General features: G+C 61.1%; 1 protein-coding gene across 4 annotated transcripts in view; it reads left to right on the top strand.

Moving 5' to 3' along the window:
• NOL4L (nucleolar protein 4 like) overlaps positions 1-18,624 on the top strand; it is a 130,885-nt gene that overhangs the window by 106,490 nt on the left and 5,771 nt on the right. For all 4 annotated transcript variants that reach the window (XM_047745193.1, XM_047745195.1, XM_047745196.1 and 1 more), the window contains 5 exons: positions 12,087-12,364; positions 14,277-14,462; positions 14,540-14,731; positions 14,969-15,091; positions 15,403-15,604. In XM_047745193.1, coding sequence (XP_047601149.1) covers positions 12,087-12,364; positions 14,277-14,462; positions 14,540-14,731; positions 14,969-15,091; positions 15,403-15,604 — 981 coding nt within the window. The remainder of the gene's footprint in view (positions 1-12,086; positions 12,365-14,276; positions 14,463-14,539; positions 14,732-14,968; positions 15,092-15,402; positions 15,605-18,624) is intronic.

Raw genomic sequence — 18,624 nt, 5'->3', positions numbered from 1 at the left:
CAGGTGAGCCAGCAGGCGTCCTGGACTTCACCTGCGGGGCTAGGCCTGGCTCTGGGGCTGCCGCTGGCAGAGCCAGCCGAGGGCCCACTCCTTGATTTCCCCTTGATGTGCTCCACTGGCCTCTTGTTCTGCCCCTTCCTGAACGGAAAATGTGAGGCCTGGCCTCCAGAAGGGATGCGAGGGGGTGGGGAGCGGACATTACTCACCTCCCCGACAGACAGGAAGCCAGCGCCAGGGGAGAGCAGAGGGTCCCGCTTCCCTCTTCCTGCACTGTCGTCTTCCTGCAGGGCCGTGGGGGTGGGGCTGGCTGGGCCGGATCCCTGGGCTGTCCTGGGGCCTTCCTTTCATAGCCTCTGGTTTGTGCCTCTGAGATGAGACCACCCCCCACGTTGGGACCACCCCCCACTTTCCCCCTTCCCTCCCTCCAGTGCCCCATGCCAGCCCTGCTTGCCTCCCCTCCGGTGCCCATTACCAAGCAGTGAGGGGCCTTTGGTTCTGTTGGGGCTCTTAATCGGTTTTGTCATGCGAAGGCTGATAAACCCTCTTCTGCCTTTGGGACAGAGAGGGACAGGGGCAAGGACCCAGGATCCCGGTGGGCTTGAAAGCTGCCTGAGGGCAGGCGTGCCTTTGGAGAAATGTATTTTCTGTTTCCCCTGGTTTCACAAGTATTAGATTTAGTGTAGAAAATTTAGAAAAAAATGGAGCAAAAAAAATCAAAATGACCAGTATTTGGGGCATCTTTTTCTCAGTCTTTTCTGTGGACATAATAAAAGTCTTGTTTTCTTAAAAAAAAAACAAAAAAAAAAAAAAAAAAAAAAAAAAACAAAGGCAGGGAGATCGTGTCGTGTTGCAACCCCTTTTTTCCTCCTAATGTCATTTGCCTCTCCTGTCGGTGATGTGGCGCTTTTTAAAGATGCCCAGTCATCCCAGTGACTGGAATCCCCATCCCCAAGCCAGCCGAGTGCTTGGAGCTCTGACCGAGCCTTTCCTACGGGGAAGGACATGTCCTCTCCTAAGGGGAAGTGACTCGCCCAGACTGCAAGCGACCACAAGGGTCTCTCTGACCCTGCAGCTGGCGTTAGGGTCATTCGTGGGAAGGACATGCAAGTCCCTCTTTTTCATTACCGCAAACGGAGCCACAGGGAGCCTCCAGGGGCCGAGGCCCTGCACCGGCCCAAGTGTCCTCTCCTGGGCTCTCTCCCCAGTGGAGTAGGTGCTCCACAGATGGCCTTTGAGTGGCCAGGGGCAGAGCTGGGGGGCCAGCGGAGCCCCCTGGGCAGGCTGTGTTTGTTGTGATGTTGAAGGCAGGCAGAGTGGGCCCAAGGCGTGCCCGGGAAGCTCAGGGAGCGGGTCCGGTGCAGGCTGGGCAGGGAAGAAGACGCTGAATGTCCAGGCTGGGGATTGCCTGCGTCCCTCATCTCTAGAAGCTCCTTTTGACTCCCAGCTCCAAACAGGAGAGCTGGAGCAGAGAGGGCCGCAGCCAGCAGGATGGAGTGAGGTGGGGTCACCTCTGTGGGCCAGGTCCCGGCTGGACACGGCTCCCTGCCTGCAGGCCCGGGGCATGCGAGCTGGTTCTGGCCTGCCCTGCCTGGGCCCTGCGAGGTGGTCTTCAGCGAGCTGTTCGCTTCGATTCCCGCCTCTGCTGACAGTAGCCTGGTGACTGTGACCATTGAGCCTGGGGTCCTTGGGAGTTCTTTGTGTTCTAGAAGCCCAAGGCTTCCTGCTGGCTGGCTCTTGTGGCCTTGGGTAGGGCCCTCCGCTGGCCAAAAAGGCAGCCTGGGCCTCACCAGCCTGGGCCTCTCCCCAGGCACCTCCCCCTGTCCCTGCAGGGCCATGTGCCGGGGAAGTGGGCCGGCATGGCCACGCTGCCCTGGCCCCAGGCTCTGTCCTGCCTCAGCCTGCCCCTGCTGTGGGGCCCAGGGCGGATCGCTCCCCCTGCCACACGGCCGGTTCAGCACACGCCTGTGACCGGGAGGTGCCATGTGTGGTCGTGGGGCCGTTTCCTCGTCAGTGGCCGGCCTGGTGCCGGGAGTGGTACTGGGCAACCGGGGCCCGCTCCCTGCTCTCGGCTGGCATGCGCAGGCTGGGGGGCTTTCCTCCTCGCTGCTCCCTGTTCCCCAACCCTTCCTGAGCCCCACTCAGTCCAGTCCTATGTCTTTCTCTGTTCGGGTCCCTCTAGATCCTCTCTGCCCTGGGACCCCTGGGTGGTCCTTACATCACACCAGTATCCCCAGAGAACAGAAGAACAGCTCCTGTTCTCCCCCTCCCCCCGGCCCGGCCTGAGTCTTGCTTCTTGGGTGAGGGCTGGAACGGGAGGGCAGGTACTCACCGCGGGTCCTGGCCTTTTGTGAGTTTCTGTCCCACACCCCACCCACGTGCGCCAGGAACCCACTTCTGGATCCGGCCGCCTGCAGCCCAGGCCTCCACACAGGCAGGCCACTGAGCAGGCCACTGTGAGTTCGTTCTGCTGTCCAGGGAAAAGGCTTCTGGGCAGCCGCTTGCCGCCTGTGTCCCAGCTGCTGTGTGGGCCGCCGAGGATGCCACAGGCGTGTTCTTAGAGGGCGGGGAGCGGGATGCTGCTCATGCGAGGGGGGCTGGGGGTGCAGAGGAGCCGGGACCAGTCCACGCGGGCTCGGTCACCGGCACTACCCCTGAGCCCTGGATCCTTAGTGTTCTCTGTAGGTGGTGCCCGCCCTCCCACAGGCCCATGGCTGGGGTTAGAGCTCCAGGGCCAGCAGCTAACTCCCCGTGGACCCCACATTCAAGGTCGGGTACCCACCCTGCTCACCATCCTGTCTGGGGGGAGGATTATGGCCCCTTAACCATGGCCTCCCAGGGATGGCTTCTAAGGGACCTTCCCAGCAGTGAGCTTTTATACTGAGCTTTTTGTCTTCCACACTGTTGATCTTGACCCTGCCCCTCCTCCCGCCCCCGACCCTACCTAAGGTGAGGCTGGAAGGTGGGTCTGGGCCTCGGTTTCTGGCTACAGGTCATACCCCCTTCCTCCAGAGCAAGAGCTATTTGTTCCTATTCAAGGCTCCAGACATCTTCACCGAATGCTCCCTGTGCCTGCCCTCCCCCAAGGCATAGAACTGGGCCTCAAGTCCTTCCGGTTATTGGCCATGGGCCACCCTGGTAGTCCCGGGTCACAGGAAAGTGTCCATCATCAGCTGGGCTGCAGTCTGCGCGGACAATGCTAGGCTGTCCTGGCCTCTGGCCACTGAGGGGTAAGAGAGGCTGGGAGACAGCACCGAGAGATCCCTTTATCCCTGGCTCAGGCCGGGCCTTGTGCAGGCTGCTAGGGTCTTAGGCCCCCAGATGCTGGGGGAGGACATTAGAGTAAGACAGGCTCCAGAGCCTGAGGTGAGGCTCACCTGCTAAGAAGGGAAGAGTGAGACCCTCCCCCAACACATCCACCTGGAAGATGTGCCTGGGTCTGCTGGGCGAGGAAGTGGGAGTCCTCCCACTGCTCCTGCCCTTCAGTCTAGCAGGCATTAGACCCCAGCTTCCTGTTGACCCTCTGCCGACACAACCCCCACTGTGCTGGAGAGAAGGCCCAGGGCTGTTGGCAGGGGGGACATGCAGGAGAGACACTGCCACCCCTGGCCTGTCCAAGGACAACCTTCCCAGGAACCAGGAAGTGACTGGAGCCACGCTGGCGTCATCATTCTGACCTAAGGACTGGGATGCACCAGTCCTGGGGCCGGCTTTCAGGAGGGCTGGAGTAGGACCTGCCGGGACCCACAGACGGCACATGGGCACACATGGGCTCTGGGTCCCAGGCCCTGCCCTGTGAATCATTCACACATGGTCGCCTGGAGTGGCTCTGTTTGCTCTCAGAACACATGATTTGTTTTGGGGGGGAGGGGAGGGGAGGGGAGGGTGCAGGGAGCATCTTGGCTAGAGCTTTGTTCATTGAATTAACATTGATTTCTCGCTGCCTGAGCTTGACTTAGAGGGTGGGGCCAGGGAGATGTAGGGCCTGGGAAGACACAGACCCAGCCTGTCCAGAGTGGGAGCATTTCTTCCCAGGGGCGGGGGGAGTGTTGGACCAGTGTGTGTTGGGGGAGAAGCAGTCAGAAACAGGCAGTGGCAGAGGTGGGGCCAGCCCATAGCATAGAATGGGCAAATGGAGGCCGAGAGAAGAAAGAGGGTGGGTGTTTGGGGGGGCACCTGGGTGGCTCAGTGGTTAAGCCTCTGCCTTCAGCTCAGGTCATGATCTCAGGGTCCTGGGATCGAGTCCCACATCGGGCCCTCTGCTCTGCGGGGAGCCTGCTTCCTCCTCTTATTAAAAAAAAAAAAAAAAAAAAAAGAGGGTGGGTGCTTTGGGGAATGAGGAGCCCATCCAGGCTCTGCCACTCACTCTGTGTGACAGCAGTGACTTCCCTCAGGGAACCTCTGGTTCCCCCAGAGTCAGGGACAATGCGTGTGCCCAGCCTCCGACACTCAGTATCCATCCTGCTGCGGGGGGTGCTGGCCACCGGCTCCCAGCACCCAGACTCATCTTTGGGTTGGATCCCAGGGTTCCTGCCCTGAGAGTAATGGTTTCAGTTTTAGGGGAGAATCCGGAAAGCCTAGGTCTGCACTGTGGTGCTGTGGCCGCGGACAGCCGGTGCTGAGGCTCTGGGATGGGAGTGTGCTGCGTGTCGGGGGTGCGCTGGGTGTCAGAGACTTCCTAGGAAGAAGAAGGTCAAATAGCTCCATTTGAGCACAGTATCGATCACTTGTTGAAATAAGATTTTGAATATATTGGGTTAAATAAAATAGATTATTAAAATTCTTCCTGTTTCTTTTTACTTTTTAACTGTGGCCACTAGGAAGTAGGAAATCCGTGCATGACTTGCGGTCCGCTGCTCGTGGCTCTGAGTGCCCGGGGGTCTGGGTGTCCATGCTGCTCAGGGGGCCACCAGCCTTTGGTAGGGCAGGAAGGTGGGGGCTGTGGCATAGAGGTGCTGGCGTCCCTTGGCCGGTGGCCCCAGGAGCCTGGTGAGGAGTAGGGGCCAGCCCGCCACAGGAAGCACGAGGGCGGAGGGCAATGCCTAGGAGGGCTCGCAGGGTGGGCAGCCGGGGCCTGAATGCCAAACGATGGGCCGGGCACCCAGTGTGGCCCCATCGTGCGGGGACGGTGGGATCCTGGGGGTACTGCTGCCTCCAGCTCCTCCATGTCCCCCGTTTGACCCCGAGACCCTCCCCCTTCCTTCCGGGAGGAAGAACAGGGTAGCCTGCCAGGAGCCTGGTGCTCCTGGGAACTATGCATCATGTAAACAGGGCCCGAGCCGCTGGCCTTTGTCAGAGGAGGCGAGCCCCGGCCCCAGTGCGGTACGGTGCGGTGCGCCCCCCGACTGCAGCCCGGAGCCCCCCGCAGCCCAGAAGCAGGAAGAGCTGCTCTTCAGACGTTTGTCTCCTGGGCCTGGTGTCTCCACTTCCTGGCCCACAGCAGGGGCCCTGGGGCCCCTGGCTCCAGCACTTCGCCCTCCCTCCTCCGTCCCCAAGTCCAGCCTGTCGGGCTCTCATGTGTGAATTACTGATGCCCCCTCCCCAGCCAGGCAGGGCTGCCGCGCCGAGGGCAGCCCCCAGAGCAGGAGGTGCGGCACCTCTGGCCCCAGGAGGCGGCCTGCCCTGGGCCGTGTGCCCGGCCTGCGGGCCCCCGGCACGGCGTGTCTTCCCACCTTGGCCCAGGCCGCGGTGGGAGCTGGTATGGGTCACCCACAGGGAGAGGGCGCCGCTGGCCAGGGGGCCCCAGAGCCCGGTGTGGCGATTGGCGGCTCGCACAGAGCCGGGCTTGTGCGGGCTGCGGGGCACTGGCGCCCACATAAGGGCATTGTTTGCCGAGGTAAAAGGGGTTTTTGTCTCCTTCTGGAGACGGGACAGAGGGAGGAACAATTTCCCCCATTCATCACTAATTCCCCCATTTGAATAGCAGCACATTGCCCCACGGTAAATAGACGGCACCGCAGTCCTTCCCTGCCCTGGGCATTCTGGGCACAGGTGGTGGGCTCTGTGTCCTGCCCAGATCTGGGCGTTGTCCTCCGCCAGAGCTGGGGAGGCCTGGCTGGGCGGAAGTGTTCAGAAGGGGTGCATTCCCCAGCTGCTTCCCCGTGGCCGCCCAGTGTACCCTTTTCTCCGTCGCTCATACAGTCCCAGGTCGGGGGCAGTCTTGTCCCCGCCGGCATTGTTCTAGGCTCCAACAGCTTGGCCTCGGGCGGGTTGCCCGTCCCCACGGGACCTCCTGGCACGGCAGCCCCGATGAGGCCGGGGCAGAGATGAGAGGGTCCCTTCCAGCTGGGTGTGGGGTGGGTTCAACCGGCACACGGCCCTGCCCAGAGAGTCGCATGGCTGGAGGCCTGTGCCCTGGGAAGGCCCAACTCCTGCACCCTGCGGGTCGGGCCCCGCTGCCCGTGAGGCCAGCTGGGTGCTTTCACAGGGTCATAAAGTGTCAGAGCCCAAGAGGGCGTCAGCGGCAACTCCCTGGACTGCAGATAAGAGGAGCCAAGGAGACGGGCTGTGCCCAAGGTCGGGAGACAGTGAGGCCCCGCACCTGCTCCCCCCACCCCCCTGCTGCTCTCACTGGGGTTTGAGTACCACCCTCTATAGCTCCTTTAAGTCACACTTTTTTTTTTTAAACATTTTATTTATTTATTTGAGAGAGAGATAGTGAGAGAGAGCATGAGCGAGGAGAAGGTCAGAGGGAGAAGCAGACTCCCCATGGAGCTGGGAGCCTGATGCGGGACTCGATCCCGGGACTCCAGGATCATGACCTGAGCCGAAGGCAGTCGCTTAACCAACTGAGCCACCCAGGCGCCCCTAAGCCACACTTTTTTGGAAGGAGTGGGGAGGAGGGAAGGATTCAGAGAGGACCAGAGCCTCAGCCTGGGGTGCTGACCCTGCTTGCTGTTCCTTCTTTCCCTGAAAGGTGCCACGCGCTGCCACCAGCCCTTCCTGGGGGTGTCAGTCACCTTGGGACAGAGCCAGGGAAGCAGACCTGGGGCCTGTGGTGGGCCTGGCTCCTGGCTCGGGCAGCAGTCCCTCCACTCCTCCCAGAGGGAAGATTATGGATCACTCAGAGACCAAACCAGACACAAGTGATGCAAACCTGCTTCCACTAAGGAAACCGTTGGCTCCCATAACCAGAAAGTCTAGGTCTCCCTTGGCTTCGGGCACAGATGGACGTGGGGGTGGGGCTGGTGGGATTTGTCCGAGCCAGCTATCAGCTCTGCCCCGAGGACTGGGCGGCCTGGGGGGTGCGGAGGAGCACTGCTCTCCAGACATTGCAGCCAGAGCCCAGGACTGACTTCCGTGTGTCCCACTTGGTCAGATGCCTGCTGATCACTGGGATGAGCTGGGTTGACTGGCCAGGTGTGGGGCATGTGGTCACCCTGGAAGATGCAGGGTGCCCTCACCGGAGGGAGGGGTATGGTTTCTGGAGAGACAGGAATGACCTGCTGCACCCCCAATACAGCCCTGCTCAGTCTGGGTCTGCAGGGGGGAGAGGGGGCAGCTTACAGCATGGGGGCGGGGGCAGGGCACAGGCCATAGACACAGTATGTGAGAAGGTGATTAAAATGGCTCTGCAAAAAAGTAGGTAAAGGGGTCAGCATGTCAGAGTGGGGGCGGGGAGGTCTAACTGAGAAGGTGACCTTGAAGCAAATCCCTGGAGGGGAGGGGATGCCCCAGAAAGAGGGGGACAGTGTCCTCGAGGGAAGAGCAGGTGGAAAGATATACAGCTGGAGTGGGGTGACAGCAAGGGGGCTGCCTCTGGAGGGAGTCTGGTGCCCACTTAGGGTTTGAACTCAGTCCCTGCAGCTGGGCCTTGGGGGCTGAAGGACAGATCCACTTCCCCCACCTCGCCCTCCCCAGCAGCACCTTTGCCCCCACGGGGTCTTCTCAGCTTCCTCCTGTGAGGCTTCCTCCATGGGCTATTGCCAAAAAGCCTTCCCTCCTTTCCTCCCTTCTTCCCTCATGGTGTCCCGCCCTCCTCAGGGTGAGCTCTGGAGTTGGGCCCTGCCACGGGGCTGGGGGCTAAGGAGCAGGGATCAAAGGCCGGAAAGCTCACAACTCTCCTTTTGGAGCCATCTCTTCCAGAACCCTTATGTTTGGTTTTTTACTTGCTGGAGTATGAGCCCCCAGGACAGCGACCACCCCTCTCTTCACTGTTGTGTCCCCGTGTCCTGCATGGGCTGGGAGAGGCCGGCGATCTTCCAGGTGCTTCCCGCTCCCTCCTCCCCCTCACTGTGCCCACCCCAGATCTCACGTCTTCCCGCAGGGCGGGGCTCTGGGGGGCCCAGAGTGTGTGTGTGTGTGTGTGTGTGTGTGTGTGTGTGTGTGTTGATGCGTGATGAAGTGAGAGAGTGTGAGGTATAGAGAACTAACTTTTTTTTTCCTAGCACCTACTCTCTATACCAGGTATTTATACCTTATAAATCCTATTTTACTGGCATGACACCCCTTTGGAAGGGAAACTGAGGCTCAGGGATATAAAGTGGCATCTGCAAGTTCACACAGCCCCTGTCCGTCCCACTCCCCATCCCCTCTGCATTCTGCCTAAAATCCGCGGCCTCTCTGGTTGGCAGAAAGTGGACCCAAGTTGTTGGCAGCGCCGTGAGCAGCCGGCGCCCGGGCAGGCAGTGTAGACACGTGGTGGGCATGCTAGGCTGAGGTGGCCTGAGCAGAATGACTGGGGGCACAGGCACTGTGACTCTTCTGTCCCTCCGGTGAGCGCTGCGTGTGGCTGGCTTTCCCCGGCCCAGCTGTGGTGTGGAGGCAGGAGAGTGGTGGCCTGCTCAAGGTCTTGGGTGGTTTTTTTGTTTGGGGGGATTTTTGTGGTAAATAAGTATAATGTTAAAATTGCCATTTTTTTTTTCCGTATACAATTCAGCAGCATTAAGTACCTTGACGGTGTTATGCGAGCAGCCCCATTATTTCCAAAATGCGGTTTTCATCACCCCAAACTTGACATCCACAAGGTAGCAGCTCCCCGTCCCCACTCCTCCCTGCCCCTGTCTCGGGAAGGTGCCTATTCTAGACACTGCGTGGAAGCAGACCGTCTGTGTCCGTCCTGTTGTACCTCTTTCACTCGGCGTGATGTTTTCCAAGTTTCTCCACGGTGTAGCAGGTGTCAGCACTTCATTCCTTTTTATGTCTGAGTGACATTTCAGTGCACGGATAAGACCCCATTTTGTTTTATCCATTTATTTGGTGAGGTTTTTCAGAATGTAAACAATGTAAGTCAGTCATTAATCGTTTACAATCTGGATATTTACAGAATGGTGCAGATTTCCGGTTTCTTCTAAACATTGGGAATGCATGATCTGGTTTCCTGGTAGCTCACGGTCCCACCTGCCCGGCCACTTCCCTGGCTAGCCGAGGGCAACATCTGAGCAGAGGGAAGCAGGGTGCTCCGAGCAGAGCTCATACCTGGGGCTGGCCGGCTGAGCAGCACAGGTGCACAGTCCCAGGGCGAGGGGGTCGGCAGCTCCAAGACTGCCGACCACCCTGGGCTCCTGAGCTGCAAGAGGCTGGGGAGTAGGCCTCCCTCCTCTGTCCCCTGCCCCCTCCCGGAGAGGTTTAGGGCAAGGGAGTTCCCTCCTCCCAGGAGGTAAGCTGGTCAGGGAGGCAAGGCGGTTGGGAGGCCACGTCTGAGCCTGTACAGGGGTGGGGCACTATGGGAGGCTGTGGGCCCGATGCCCATGCTGAGCGCTGGGACATTGGCTCACTGTGTGCCAGGCCTGGTGCCCTCCTAGTAAGCCCTCCTCTTGGAGGAGGACAAAGCCCTCCAAGGTCAAACAGCCGGCCTATTGGAGATGGTGCCGGGCGTGAAGTCTCAGCTCCAAGGTGGGCTAAGAATGGGCTCCTGCTAGAGCAAACAGGAGCTCCCGTGATTAGCCAGTCTGGGTGTCCGTCCTGGCCTTCCAGCTCCTCAGCTCCAGAAGGCTTCTCCAGCACCAGGTCCTGCCCTGGTGGGAGGTGGGCAGCTGTCAGGACTCAGCCCAGGCCAGGCTAAAGAGGCCTGAAGCATCCCCAGGAGGGAGGGACACCAGATTCCTCAGGGCTGTGACTGCTTCCTTCCTAGGGACAGTGGAGGAAGCCTGCCCTGAGGAGGCAGCATTGAGCCAGGCCTTGAAGGCAGACTCAAATGTTCTGAGCTGGAAGCAACAAGGCAGGCAGACAGCAGAGCCCAAGCAGAGGCCTGGAGACGTGAGGCCCTGCAGTGACCAGCAGAGGGGGACAGGGCTACAGAAGTCCTGGGACTAAGAACTCAGTGGGCCTGGAGTCTGGCCTATGTTGTTGTGTATTACTCAGCGGGCTGTGGAGAACAGGAAGGTTATGAGGAGATGAAAAAGGTGGGGTGGAGACTGGGGTGGGGCTGAGGGGAGGGAGGGCAGCCGCTGACTCCCCTGTGGTTCAGTAACCTGCCTTGCTCCCTCCAGGAGGGCTGGCACCTGGGTTGTCATCATGACTCTGTTTCCCAGCCTGGGCCTGGGACTGGGCCAGCCTGCAGTAGGTGCTCAATAAATGCTGCTGGGTAATTTGTTCATTCCACAGCCATCTAGCTCGGTCGCTGGAGATACTGCGGGAGGAGAACCTGGCACTTAAGTGATGGAGGAGAAGGGGGAGGCGGATGGGTGGTGAGGGCCCAGACGTTGCAGGGCTGGCGTAGGGTGGGGACGGACTCTGGGGTGAAGCGGGGCCAGCAGGGAAGCTGTGGGGCGGTGAGCCTGAAACTGACCTGCAGGAAGATGCGGGGAGCAGTGGCTGCCCGGAGGAGGAGGGGCAGCCTGGCCCAGGGGACCTTCGGCTGCTGAGGGGGGAGGGGTGCCACTTCACCGCGGCCTTTCCCATCCCCCTCTGCCCGGGGCTCGGCGGCTTGATGGGCAGCTCGGCCCCGCCCCTGTGCGGCCGGGAGCCCAGCGATTGGTTGGGGCGCTAGAGCCGCTCGGTCGCCATGGGGACACTCCGGCGGTGCGCGTGCCCAATGCCCAACCCCGGGGACTAAATCTTCATAATCTGCTGCCTAGGAGAGTGGGGGTGGGGTCTTGAGCGACCCTGGCCTGGGGGAAGGGGCGGCCTGGGAGGCGGTCAGGTCTCGCTGTGGCAGCTCCTCCCCCAGCCGCTCTGGGTGCTGGTGCCGAGTAGCCCAGGCACCTGGGCGCCACCGGTAACCACGCGGTACTCACCTGACAGTGACCCCGGAGCTCGAGGAGCTTTGGCCTCTGCCTCTGCCGTCTCAGCTGATCAAGCAGGAGGCTGGGCCTGGACTCCCGGAGAGGGGCCTGGAATTTTATCGGAAAATGTCTAGCCCCTTCGTTCAAGTTTGTCTCCCCGGATTCCCCAGGCTGTGCTGTGCTCTCCGCAGCAGGGGGCGCCCGCAGCAGAGCTTTGTTGGGCTGTCACCTCTGGAAGGCAGTGGTGGCCCATTGAGATGCAGGGAATGCAGACCCCAGACACTGCAGCCCTGGCTAGGGCTGTCCAAGGCCACATGGCCTGGCACCAGAGGCGGCTGTGGGGGACAGGCTGCGTGTGGGTAGGCCGGTAGGACTACTGGGCCTGCTTGCAGCATGGAGTGGGTAACTGAGGGGTGGGGGGCACAGTGGGGCATTAACCCTTTCTCCTTAGCAAACCTGCTTGGGGGAGAGGGTGTGAAGGGGCAAGGCAGTGGTGAGTTAAAGGAAGCGGTGGTGCTGGTCCGGCCCCAAGCGACCTCTGGGGTGTCCAAGGACCTCTGGCAACAGCAGGCTTGTCGGACTTGAGGCTGTAGCCACTCATGGCCAGACCCTGGAAGCTGGGCCTCCCTGGAGCCTGGGTGTAGTGGCATGGGGGTGGAGTGTGGGAGACCAGCATGGCCTGCACCCCCCATGGCTGCTTCTGCCCTGACGGCCTGGGCAGGGGGACCCTGCATCAGGTGGGGGCAGGGCTAGCTTCTCGGAGCCCCTAAAGGGGACCGCTGTGCTCACCTCCTACCCAGAGATGCTGGTGAAGACAAGATGGGGCCAGTATTCCCTGTGGCTGCCACGGCCATGACGCCCCCGGGGGCTTTAGGGGACAGTAGATGCTGCGCTGGAGCCTTACACCCAGGCCTCTCGTTCCAGATGACTCCTCCTCTGAGAGTGGCAGTGGCAATGGCTCCTCCACCCTGAACCCATCCACCTCCAGCAGCACGCAGGGCGACCCCGCCTTCCCAGAGATGAATGGCAACGGCGCTGTGGCCCCCATGGACTTCACCACCACCTCCGAAGATCAGCCCATCAACCTGTGTGACAAGCTCCCGCCGGGCACAGCGCTCGGCACGCCCTCCTACCCCTCCGACGGCTGCGGCACCGATGGACTGCGGAGCCGTGTCAAGTATGGGGTGAAGACCACCCCTGAGGTGTGTGGGGCTGTGGGCCCCCCCCGGAACCATGAGCCTCCTCCTTCCTGTGCAGGGCGGAGTGGTGGAGGCTGACATGAAATCATCTGTGTCCAGAGCTGTGATGTCGAGGCTGCTATGCCCTGTGTTCTGTGGAGGCTCTGGAATGAGATCACACAGGGTGTGACCTTCTTTAAGCCTATGTCACCAGCTGTGAAGAAGCCTTAGTGGAGGTGGTGGGTGATGTGTGGCCTGTCCCCTCTATCCCAGAACAAAGTCGGCTGCAAATTCAGCAGCATGGGGCCGCACTGAGCACGGAGGCCCTGCCTTTTGTGGCTACTTTGCATGTTTGTCCCCATTTTGCAGATGGTGCAGAGAAAGAACAAGGCCTCTGAAGCCCCAGGGATGTGGCTGTTTGAAATTAGGTAGATCAGGCTGATGGGTGCACATGGGGGAAGGGTGGCCAATGCCGGTGCTCCCACCACCAAGCACTCCCCCCTGCCTTCGCCCCCCCCCCCACCACTTCTGCAAGCTGCCTCTGGGCCACTAAGGTTTCCTGCAGTGGTACGCTGAAGCACTGGGCACGGGAACTCTCTCAGCAGAGTTTTCTCCTGCCAGGGCTGCAGGGCCAGAGGTGACTTTGGGAGCCCTGCACCCCTGGGCGCCAGCCATGTACCCCCAGACAGTTTCCTCCCCTTCCCTGGGCCACCTGCTGCTGCAGAGAGCATGAGGTGGGGGCCAGGCCTTGCCTCTGATGGCCTGTCTCATGGGAGAATTCTTTACAGATGAGGGCGTGTTCAGTTGTCACTGTGTGTCTGAGCTCAGGCCACGGAACAGGGGCAGACCTAGCCGCTCCCTGCACTGAGCAGAAGGCCGCAGAGGGGTTGTCTGCTGCCATGACCTCAGGCCACGTGTGGGCCACGAAGTGAGATGGGGCATCGGTGCCACCCGCAGCGTGTGTCTTGTGGTTCTGTCTCCTCTGGCCCCAGCAGAGGACTTGGCTAGGGAATGGCTTGGGAATGTGACTTGCCCAAGGCCCGGGAGGTCTCCTGACTCTCCACAGCAAGTCTGGCATGACCCAGCAAGAGGCCAGAGGACCTGGTGTGTGGATCAAGAGCCAAGCACCAGGTCCGGGGCCCGGGGAAGGCTGACCCCTTGTGGACGGTCACAAGAAGCCTGATGGTGGCAGCTACTGTGGGACTGGGCGCCTGTCCATGTCCATCTTCATCTGTTTGCTCTACAGCAAGAGCGGTGTTTCCCAGAAGAGGCTTATTCTGGGAGGAGTTCCTGCGGTGGGAAAAGACAGCGGGGTTCCTTTGCTGGTGGGCCAGGCCTGGTTCCCACTCCCCCTTCCCACACACACACTCTGTGTGGGGGCTCACAGGGCTCCCTGGGGGGTGGCAACAGACAGGAGAACCCCAGCCTGGGAGCTTCGGGAATGTACTCTGCCTAATGGACCTGTCGCCTTGGCTGGTTCCTTCTCCCAGCCCATCTGCTCCTCCTCCCTGACAGCATGCTTGCCGCCTGCGTGACAGCTCGGTTGCCAGCTCAGGGTTGCCGCCCCTTGGGATCAGGGAGGAAAACCCTAAAGCCAGAACCAGTCTTGGCAGAACCAGAAGAGGCTGGCTGGTGGTGGGACCCCTTCCTGCGTCTGCCTATTCCCTGCACGATGTGGCGGGTCCTGGTGTGGGCAAGCTGCCCAGTACGGCGCTGACACCCCTGCTTGGCGCCTCCGGGGCCCCTGGCCTCTGCTGGCGCTGCTGTGGGCAGGCAGTCCTGCCTCTGGCCACCCGGGGAGGGGAGGCGACACAGGCCCTCGAAACTGTGGCTTGTGCAGCAGCCGGGTGTGCTCACCATCCCAGTCCCTTAGCTCACCATGGCTGTCAGACCGAAAGCGGGCCCAGTCTGACCCTCTGGCCCTTGCCTCTCTCAGTCGCCCCCTTACAGCTCCGGGAGCTATGATTCCATCAAGACTGAGGTCAGTGGCTGCCCTGAGGACCTGACGGTGGGCCGGGCCCCCACAGCAGATGACGACGATGACGACCACGATGACCACGAGGACAATGACAAGATGAACGACTCCGAGGGCATGGACCCCGAGCGCCTCAAGGCCTTCAATGTGAGCACCGGCAAGGGATGGGCAGGGTGGGGGCCACAGCCACGGCCAGCCCTTCCCACAGCCCATGTCTCCCACAGATGTTCGTGCGGCTCTTTGTGGATGAGAACTTGGACCGCATGGTGCCCATCTCCAAGCAGCCCAAGGAGAAGATCCAGGCCATCATCGAGTCCTGTAGCCGGCAGTTTCCCGAGTTCCAGGAGCGGGCCCGCAAGCGCATCCGCACGTACCTCAAGTCCTGCCGGCGCATGAAGAAGAACGGCATGGAGATGGTGAGCCCCGTCTCCCTTCCCGCGGGCCTCCAGCCAAGCCCTAGGGCCCCTGGGTGGCCCGCGGGCCAGACACCTGCCCTCCATCCAGCGACCCCGGACACACAGAGGGAGCTGAGGCCCAGAACAGCTACTCCGCTGCAGAGATCACGGGCCCAGAGCCCAGCCCTGTGTCAGCACCCGTTAGGGCAGGGGTCTGGGTCAGCCCTGATGCAGGCTCTGTCCCTGTTCTGCCTGCAGACTAGACCCACGCCTCCCCACCTGACCTCGGCCATGGCAGAAAACATCCTGGCAGCTGCCTGTGAGAGCGAGACGAGAAAAGCAGCCAAAAGGATGCGCCTGGAGATCTACCAGTCCTCCCAGGTACCTGCTCTCCAGCAGGGTGAGCGCGCGGCTGGCAGTCATGCCGCAGACCCCCAGCCAGGCCAGCCGGGTGCAGGGGAGTGGGGGGGTACGGCAGACAGAACTATGGTGGGGTGAATGCGCCCGGCACACAGGCCCTGCACTCCTCCGAAGTGTGGCCTCCGGGTGTTTTTAGCTGGGTGGGAACAGATCAACTCTGGCCCCCAACCACACAGGAGCAGAGTTCCACAGGGCATGGCGCAGGGTCCCAGCAACAAGGGTCAGGACCTGCCACCCCTCTGATTCATTCGCGCTTTCTGCCCCCTCTGCAGGACGAGCCCATCGCCCTGGACAAGCAGCACTCCCGGGACTCCGCAGCCATCACCCACTCCACCTACTCACTGCCAGCCTCCTCCTACTCCCAGGACCCCGTGTACGTCAACGGCGGCCTCAACTACAGTTACCGCGGGTACGGGGCCTTGGGCAGCAACCTGCAGCCCCCTGCCTCCCTCCAAACAGGAAATCACAGTAACGGTGAGTGTTGGGGGACCCAGGCTATCTGGGTACACAGCGCAGCCTCAGGGAAGGGGGCCGGGCAGGCAGGGAAGCGGAGGCCAGATGGGAAGGTGAGGAAAACTTCAAGCCGTTAAAACACAAAAAGCCTGCCTTTCCTTTCTCGTCTCCGAGGCGGCTAGCTCCAGTGCTGGAGTGGATGCCCTGCCGGGCTTCTCCCTGCCTCAGCTCCTCGAGGGCCACCATGAGCTCCGAGTTGCAGCCAAAGCCCTGCTCTACCTGAGCTGCATCCTCTCCACACCCCTGCTTTACCCACGATGACCAAGGCTTAGTGAGGTGGTCACTGGGAATTGGTGGCAGAACCAGCATCTAGCCCAGGTGCAGCCCAGTTCTGCTGTGGCCTGGCGGGGGTGGGGGGGGGTGTGCACCCGAGTGGCTCTGGGCAGGTCACTGCCTTCTCCAGGCCTCAGCTCATGTGCCTGCACTATGGAGCCCTCTCTGGGTCCCCTGGGGCCTCAGTAAACCATCCGTTCTCCCTGCTCCACCCCCTGAAGCTGGTGATACCCTGGGTGCTCCCCATGGTACTTCCCAGGTGTCACTGATGCAGATGGGACGCAGACCTCCCTGTGGTGTCAGGTGCTGCCCTGAGTGGGAACTAGAGTGGGCCCCTCTGGAATTTGGGGTGGGTGGGGATGAACTCAGGGCCTCTTGGGCTGAGCACTTGGATTCTGTTGTGTGTGTGATGGGAGCCGCTGATAGGTTTTAAGCAAAGGAGGGCTGTGAACTGCACTCTGCCTGCCCCTGTGATGAGTCTGGAATTGGAAGGACAGGAGACAGAAGTTATATGCATGGAGGGTCATTCAAAGACGAAGGGGGGTGAGGAGGAGAGCTGAGGGTGACCCCAAGTTGCTTGAGTAGGTTGGAAGAAGGTGCCACCCACAGGCCAGGAAACATTGGTTTGAGGTCTTAGCTGAACATGCCTGAGAGTTCCTTTTAAGCCCTTGTCATTGGCTGCAGGAGACCCCTCACTATTCCTGCGCATCAAGGGAGGGGCTGGCCCCCTACCCACGGCAGAAAGCCCAAAGCCCCCTCTGCTCGCCTTGCCCCCTACCAGCAGGAAGTGTGTGCAGGTCCCTGGAAGGCTCCTGCCTGGGCTTAACTTCTCATCCCTTCCTAATGCGTCTTCACCTAAACTAAGAGGCTGCCTGGCCTTAATCCCCGAAGCTGAAGCCAGAGCGGCCGGCCGAGGCAAGGGGGGCGGCGGCTGTCCCAGAAGGGCTGCTTTTCTTCCAGGAGTAAGAGCCATCTGACAGCCCTGCCGAAAGGGGACCCTGTTATGAGTATCCGAAGACGGGTCACAGAGCAGGGGGGATAGGACCCCTAGACAGACATGGCGAGCCTGAGGCTCCACACTTCCCAGGCCACAAGCGATGGGGACCACCACCCCCCGCCCCACCCGGTGCCCCACAGCACGGCCTGTCTCAGGGCTGCAGCCACCAGGGAAGATAGTGGGCCTGCTGCCCTCTGGGCCCTATTCACACCGCCAGAGAGGCTCCAGCAGTGCCCAGCTCTCCCTTTTTAGGGAGGCAGCTGGCTCTGCCCTGTGCTTCCCAAGGCCTCTGCTCCCTTCTGTAAGCACCCTGCTTCCTTAGAGGTGGGCGGGGAGGTCATTGAGGCAGGGATCTGCTCATTCACCTGGGGCAGCCCCTGTCCTGGGAGCACTGGCTCAGAGCCCAGCAGCTGGAGGAAGACCGCCGGTGGCTGTCCCAGTCCTGCTGCCCTCCCCAGCGGCCATCAGCCATCCTTCAGTCACACTGGCGCCTTGACAGGGCCACCCTGCTAGTGGCCCAGAGCACTTCACTGTGCTCATCGGCAGGTGTCAGTGGGAGATCCAACTGAGCTTCCACAGAATCCGTTTGGCCTGCCTTTCCTGGGGGTGCTGGGCGACTTGCTCCCCCTCCCGCTCCTCTAGCAACCACCCCTGAATGTCAGCACCCGAGCCTGCAGGAGGATGGCTCCAGAGCAGATGAACTGCGGGAGATAGGGACAGTCTCCTGCCCAGGCCCTAGCTACCGTCCAAGAGAGACAGAAGGACAGCTCTGAGCACAGGGCGGAAGAGAACAAGGCTTGGGGATCAGGGAGAGAGGAACCCCAGTATCGGTTCACACCATCTATGGCAGGTGGCTTCTGCCCTCCTCTGCTGTCTGGAGGACCCACCCCGGGGCCAGCCCTGCAGCATCCAACAATCGGCAGAGGCACCCCTGCTCCCAGCCTGTCCCTGTGGCCCTTTGGCCACCCAAAGAGGAATTTACCACCTGCTTGGCTGCTGTTTCCAGCCAAGTCACAGCCCTGCTCCTTCCACTTGCGTTTCATTTTAACAGACTTAGCTGCTCCCTTGACGCTCAATTCCAAGGACATCCCTTACTTAGCAAGCCGTTTCCAAGGCTTCCTCCTTGATGTCCATGTGCTCTGGCCAGAGAGGAAACAGCCGCGGTGACGGATGGGCCTGCCGCAGACTCCAGCCTCCTTCCCCACAAGGGGCTGCACCAGCTCTTTTCAGTGACAGTTTTTTCCACAGTCTCTCCCAGCGTGAGGCTTCCAGCCTAGCGGCCTCCAGTGACCAGAGCTCGTCCATCTCTCTCTGTAGCGGCGTAGAGGGCCCCCGTAGTGCCCCTGTAGATGCAAGAGTGAGTGGCGCTGGCTGCCCGAACCTAAGGGGTCGTGGGGAGACGGCTAGGGAGCATGGGCAGGCGTGGGCAGACGGTCTCCCCGAGGATGCTCCAGCTCCCACACCCCCAGACACGCTCTTCTTTGGCTGTGTCCTGGCTCAACACCTCTAAAGAATGTGTTTCAAATTCTAGGAGCCTCCGTGACTCCTGGGCACCCATTCAGAAAGCCCTAAAACCTGTCTGGAAGCCTGTTCCCTGTGGGCTGGCAGCTCCCAGCCGTGCTGAGTTTCACGGGCCTGGCTCAGCCCCCAGCAGCCTCGAGTTCTGAGGCTCAGGGATGTCGAACAGGTGCCTGCAGCGCGCCAGAGCACG

This window comes from Lutra lutra, chromosome 9 (genome assembly GCF_902655055.1).
Source record: "Lutra lutra chromosome 9, mLutLut1.2, whole genome shotgun sequence".
In the NCBI taxonomy this organism is placed as follows: domain Eukaryota; kingdom Metazoa; phylum Chordata; class Mammalia; order Carnivora; family Mustelidae; genus Lutra; species Lutra lutra.
The sequence above is the reverse complement of the archived record's forward strand: the minus strand, read 5'-3'. Positions and strand labels throughout refer to the sequence as shown.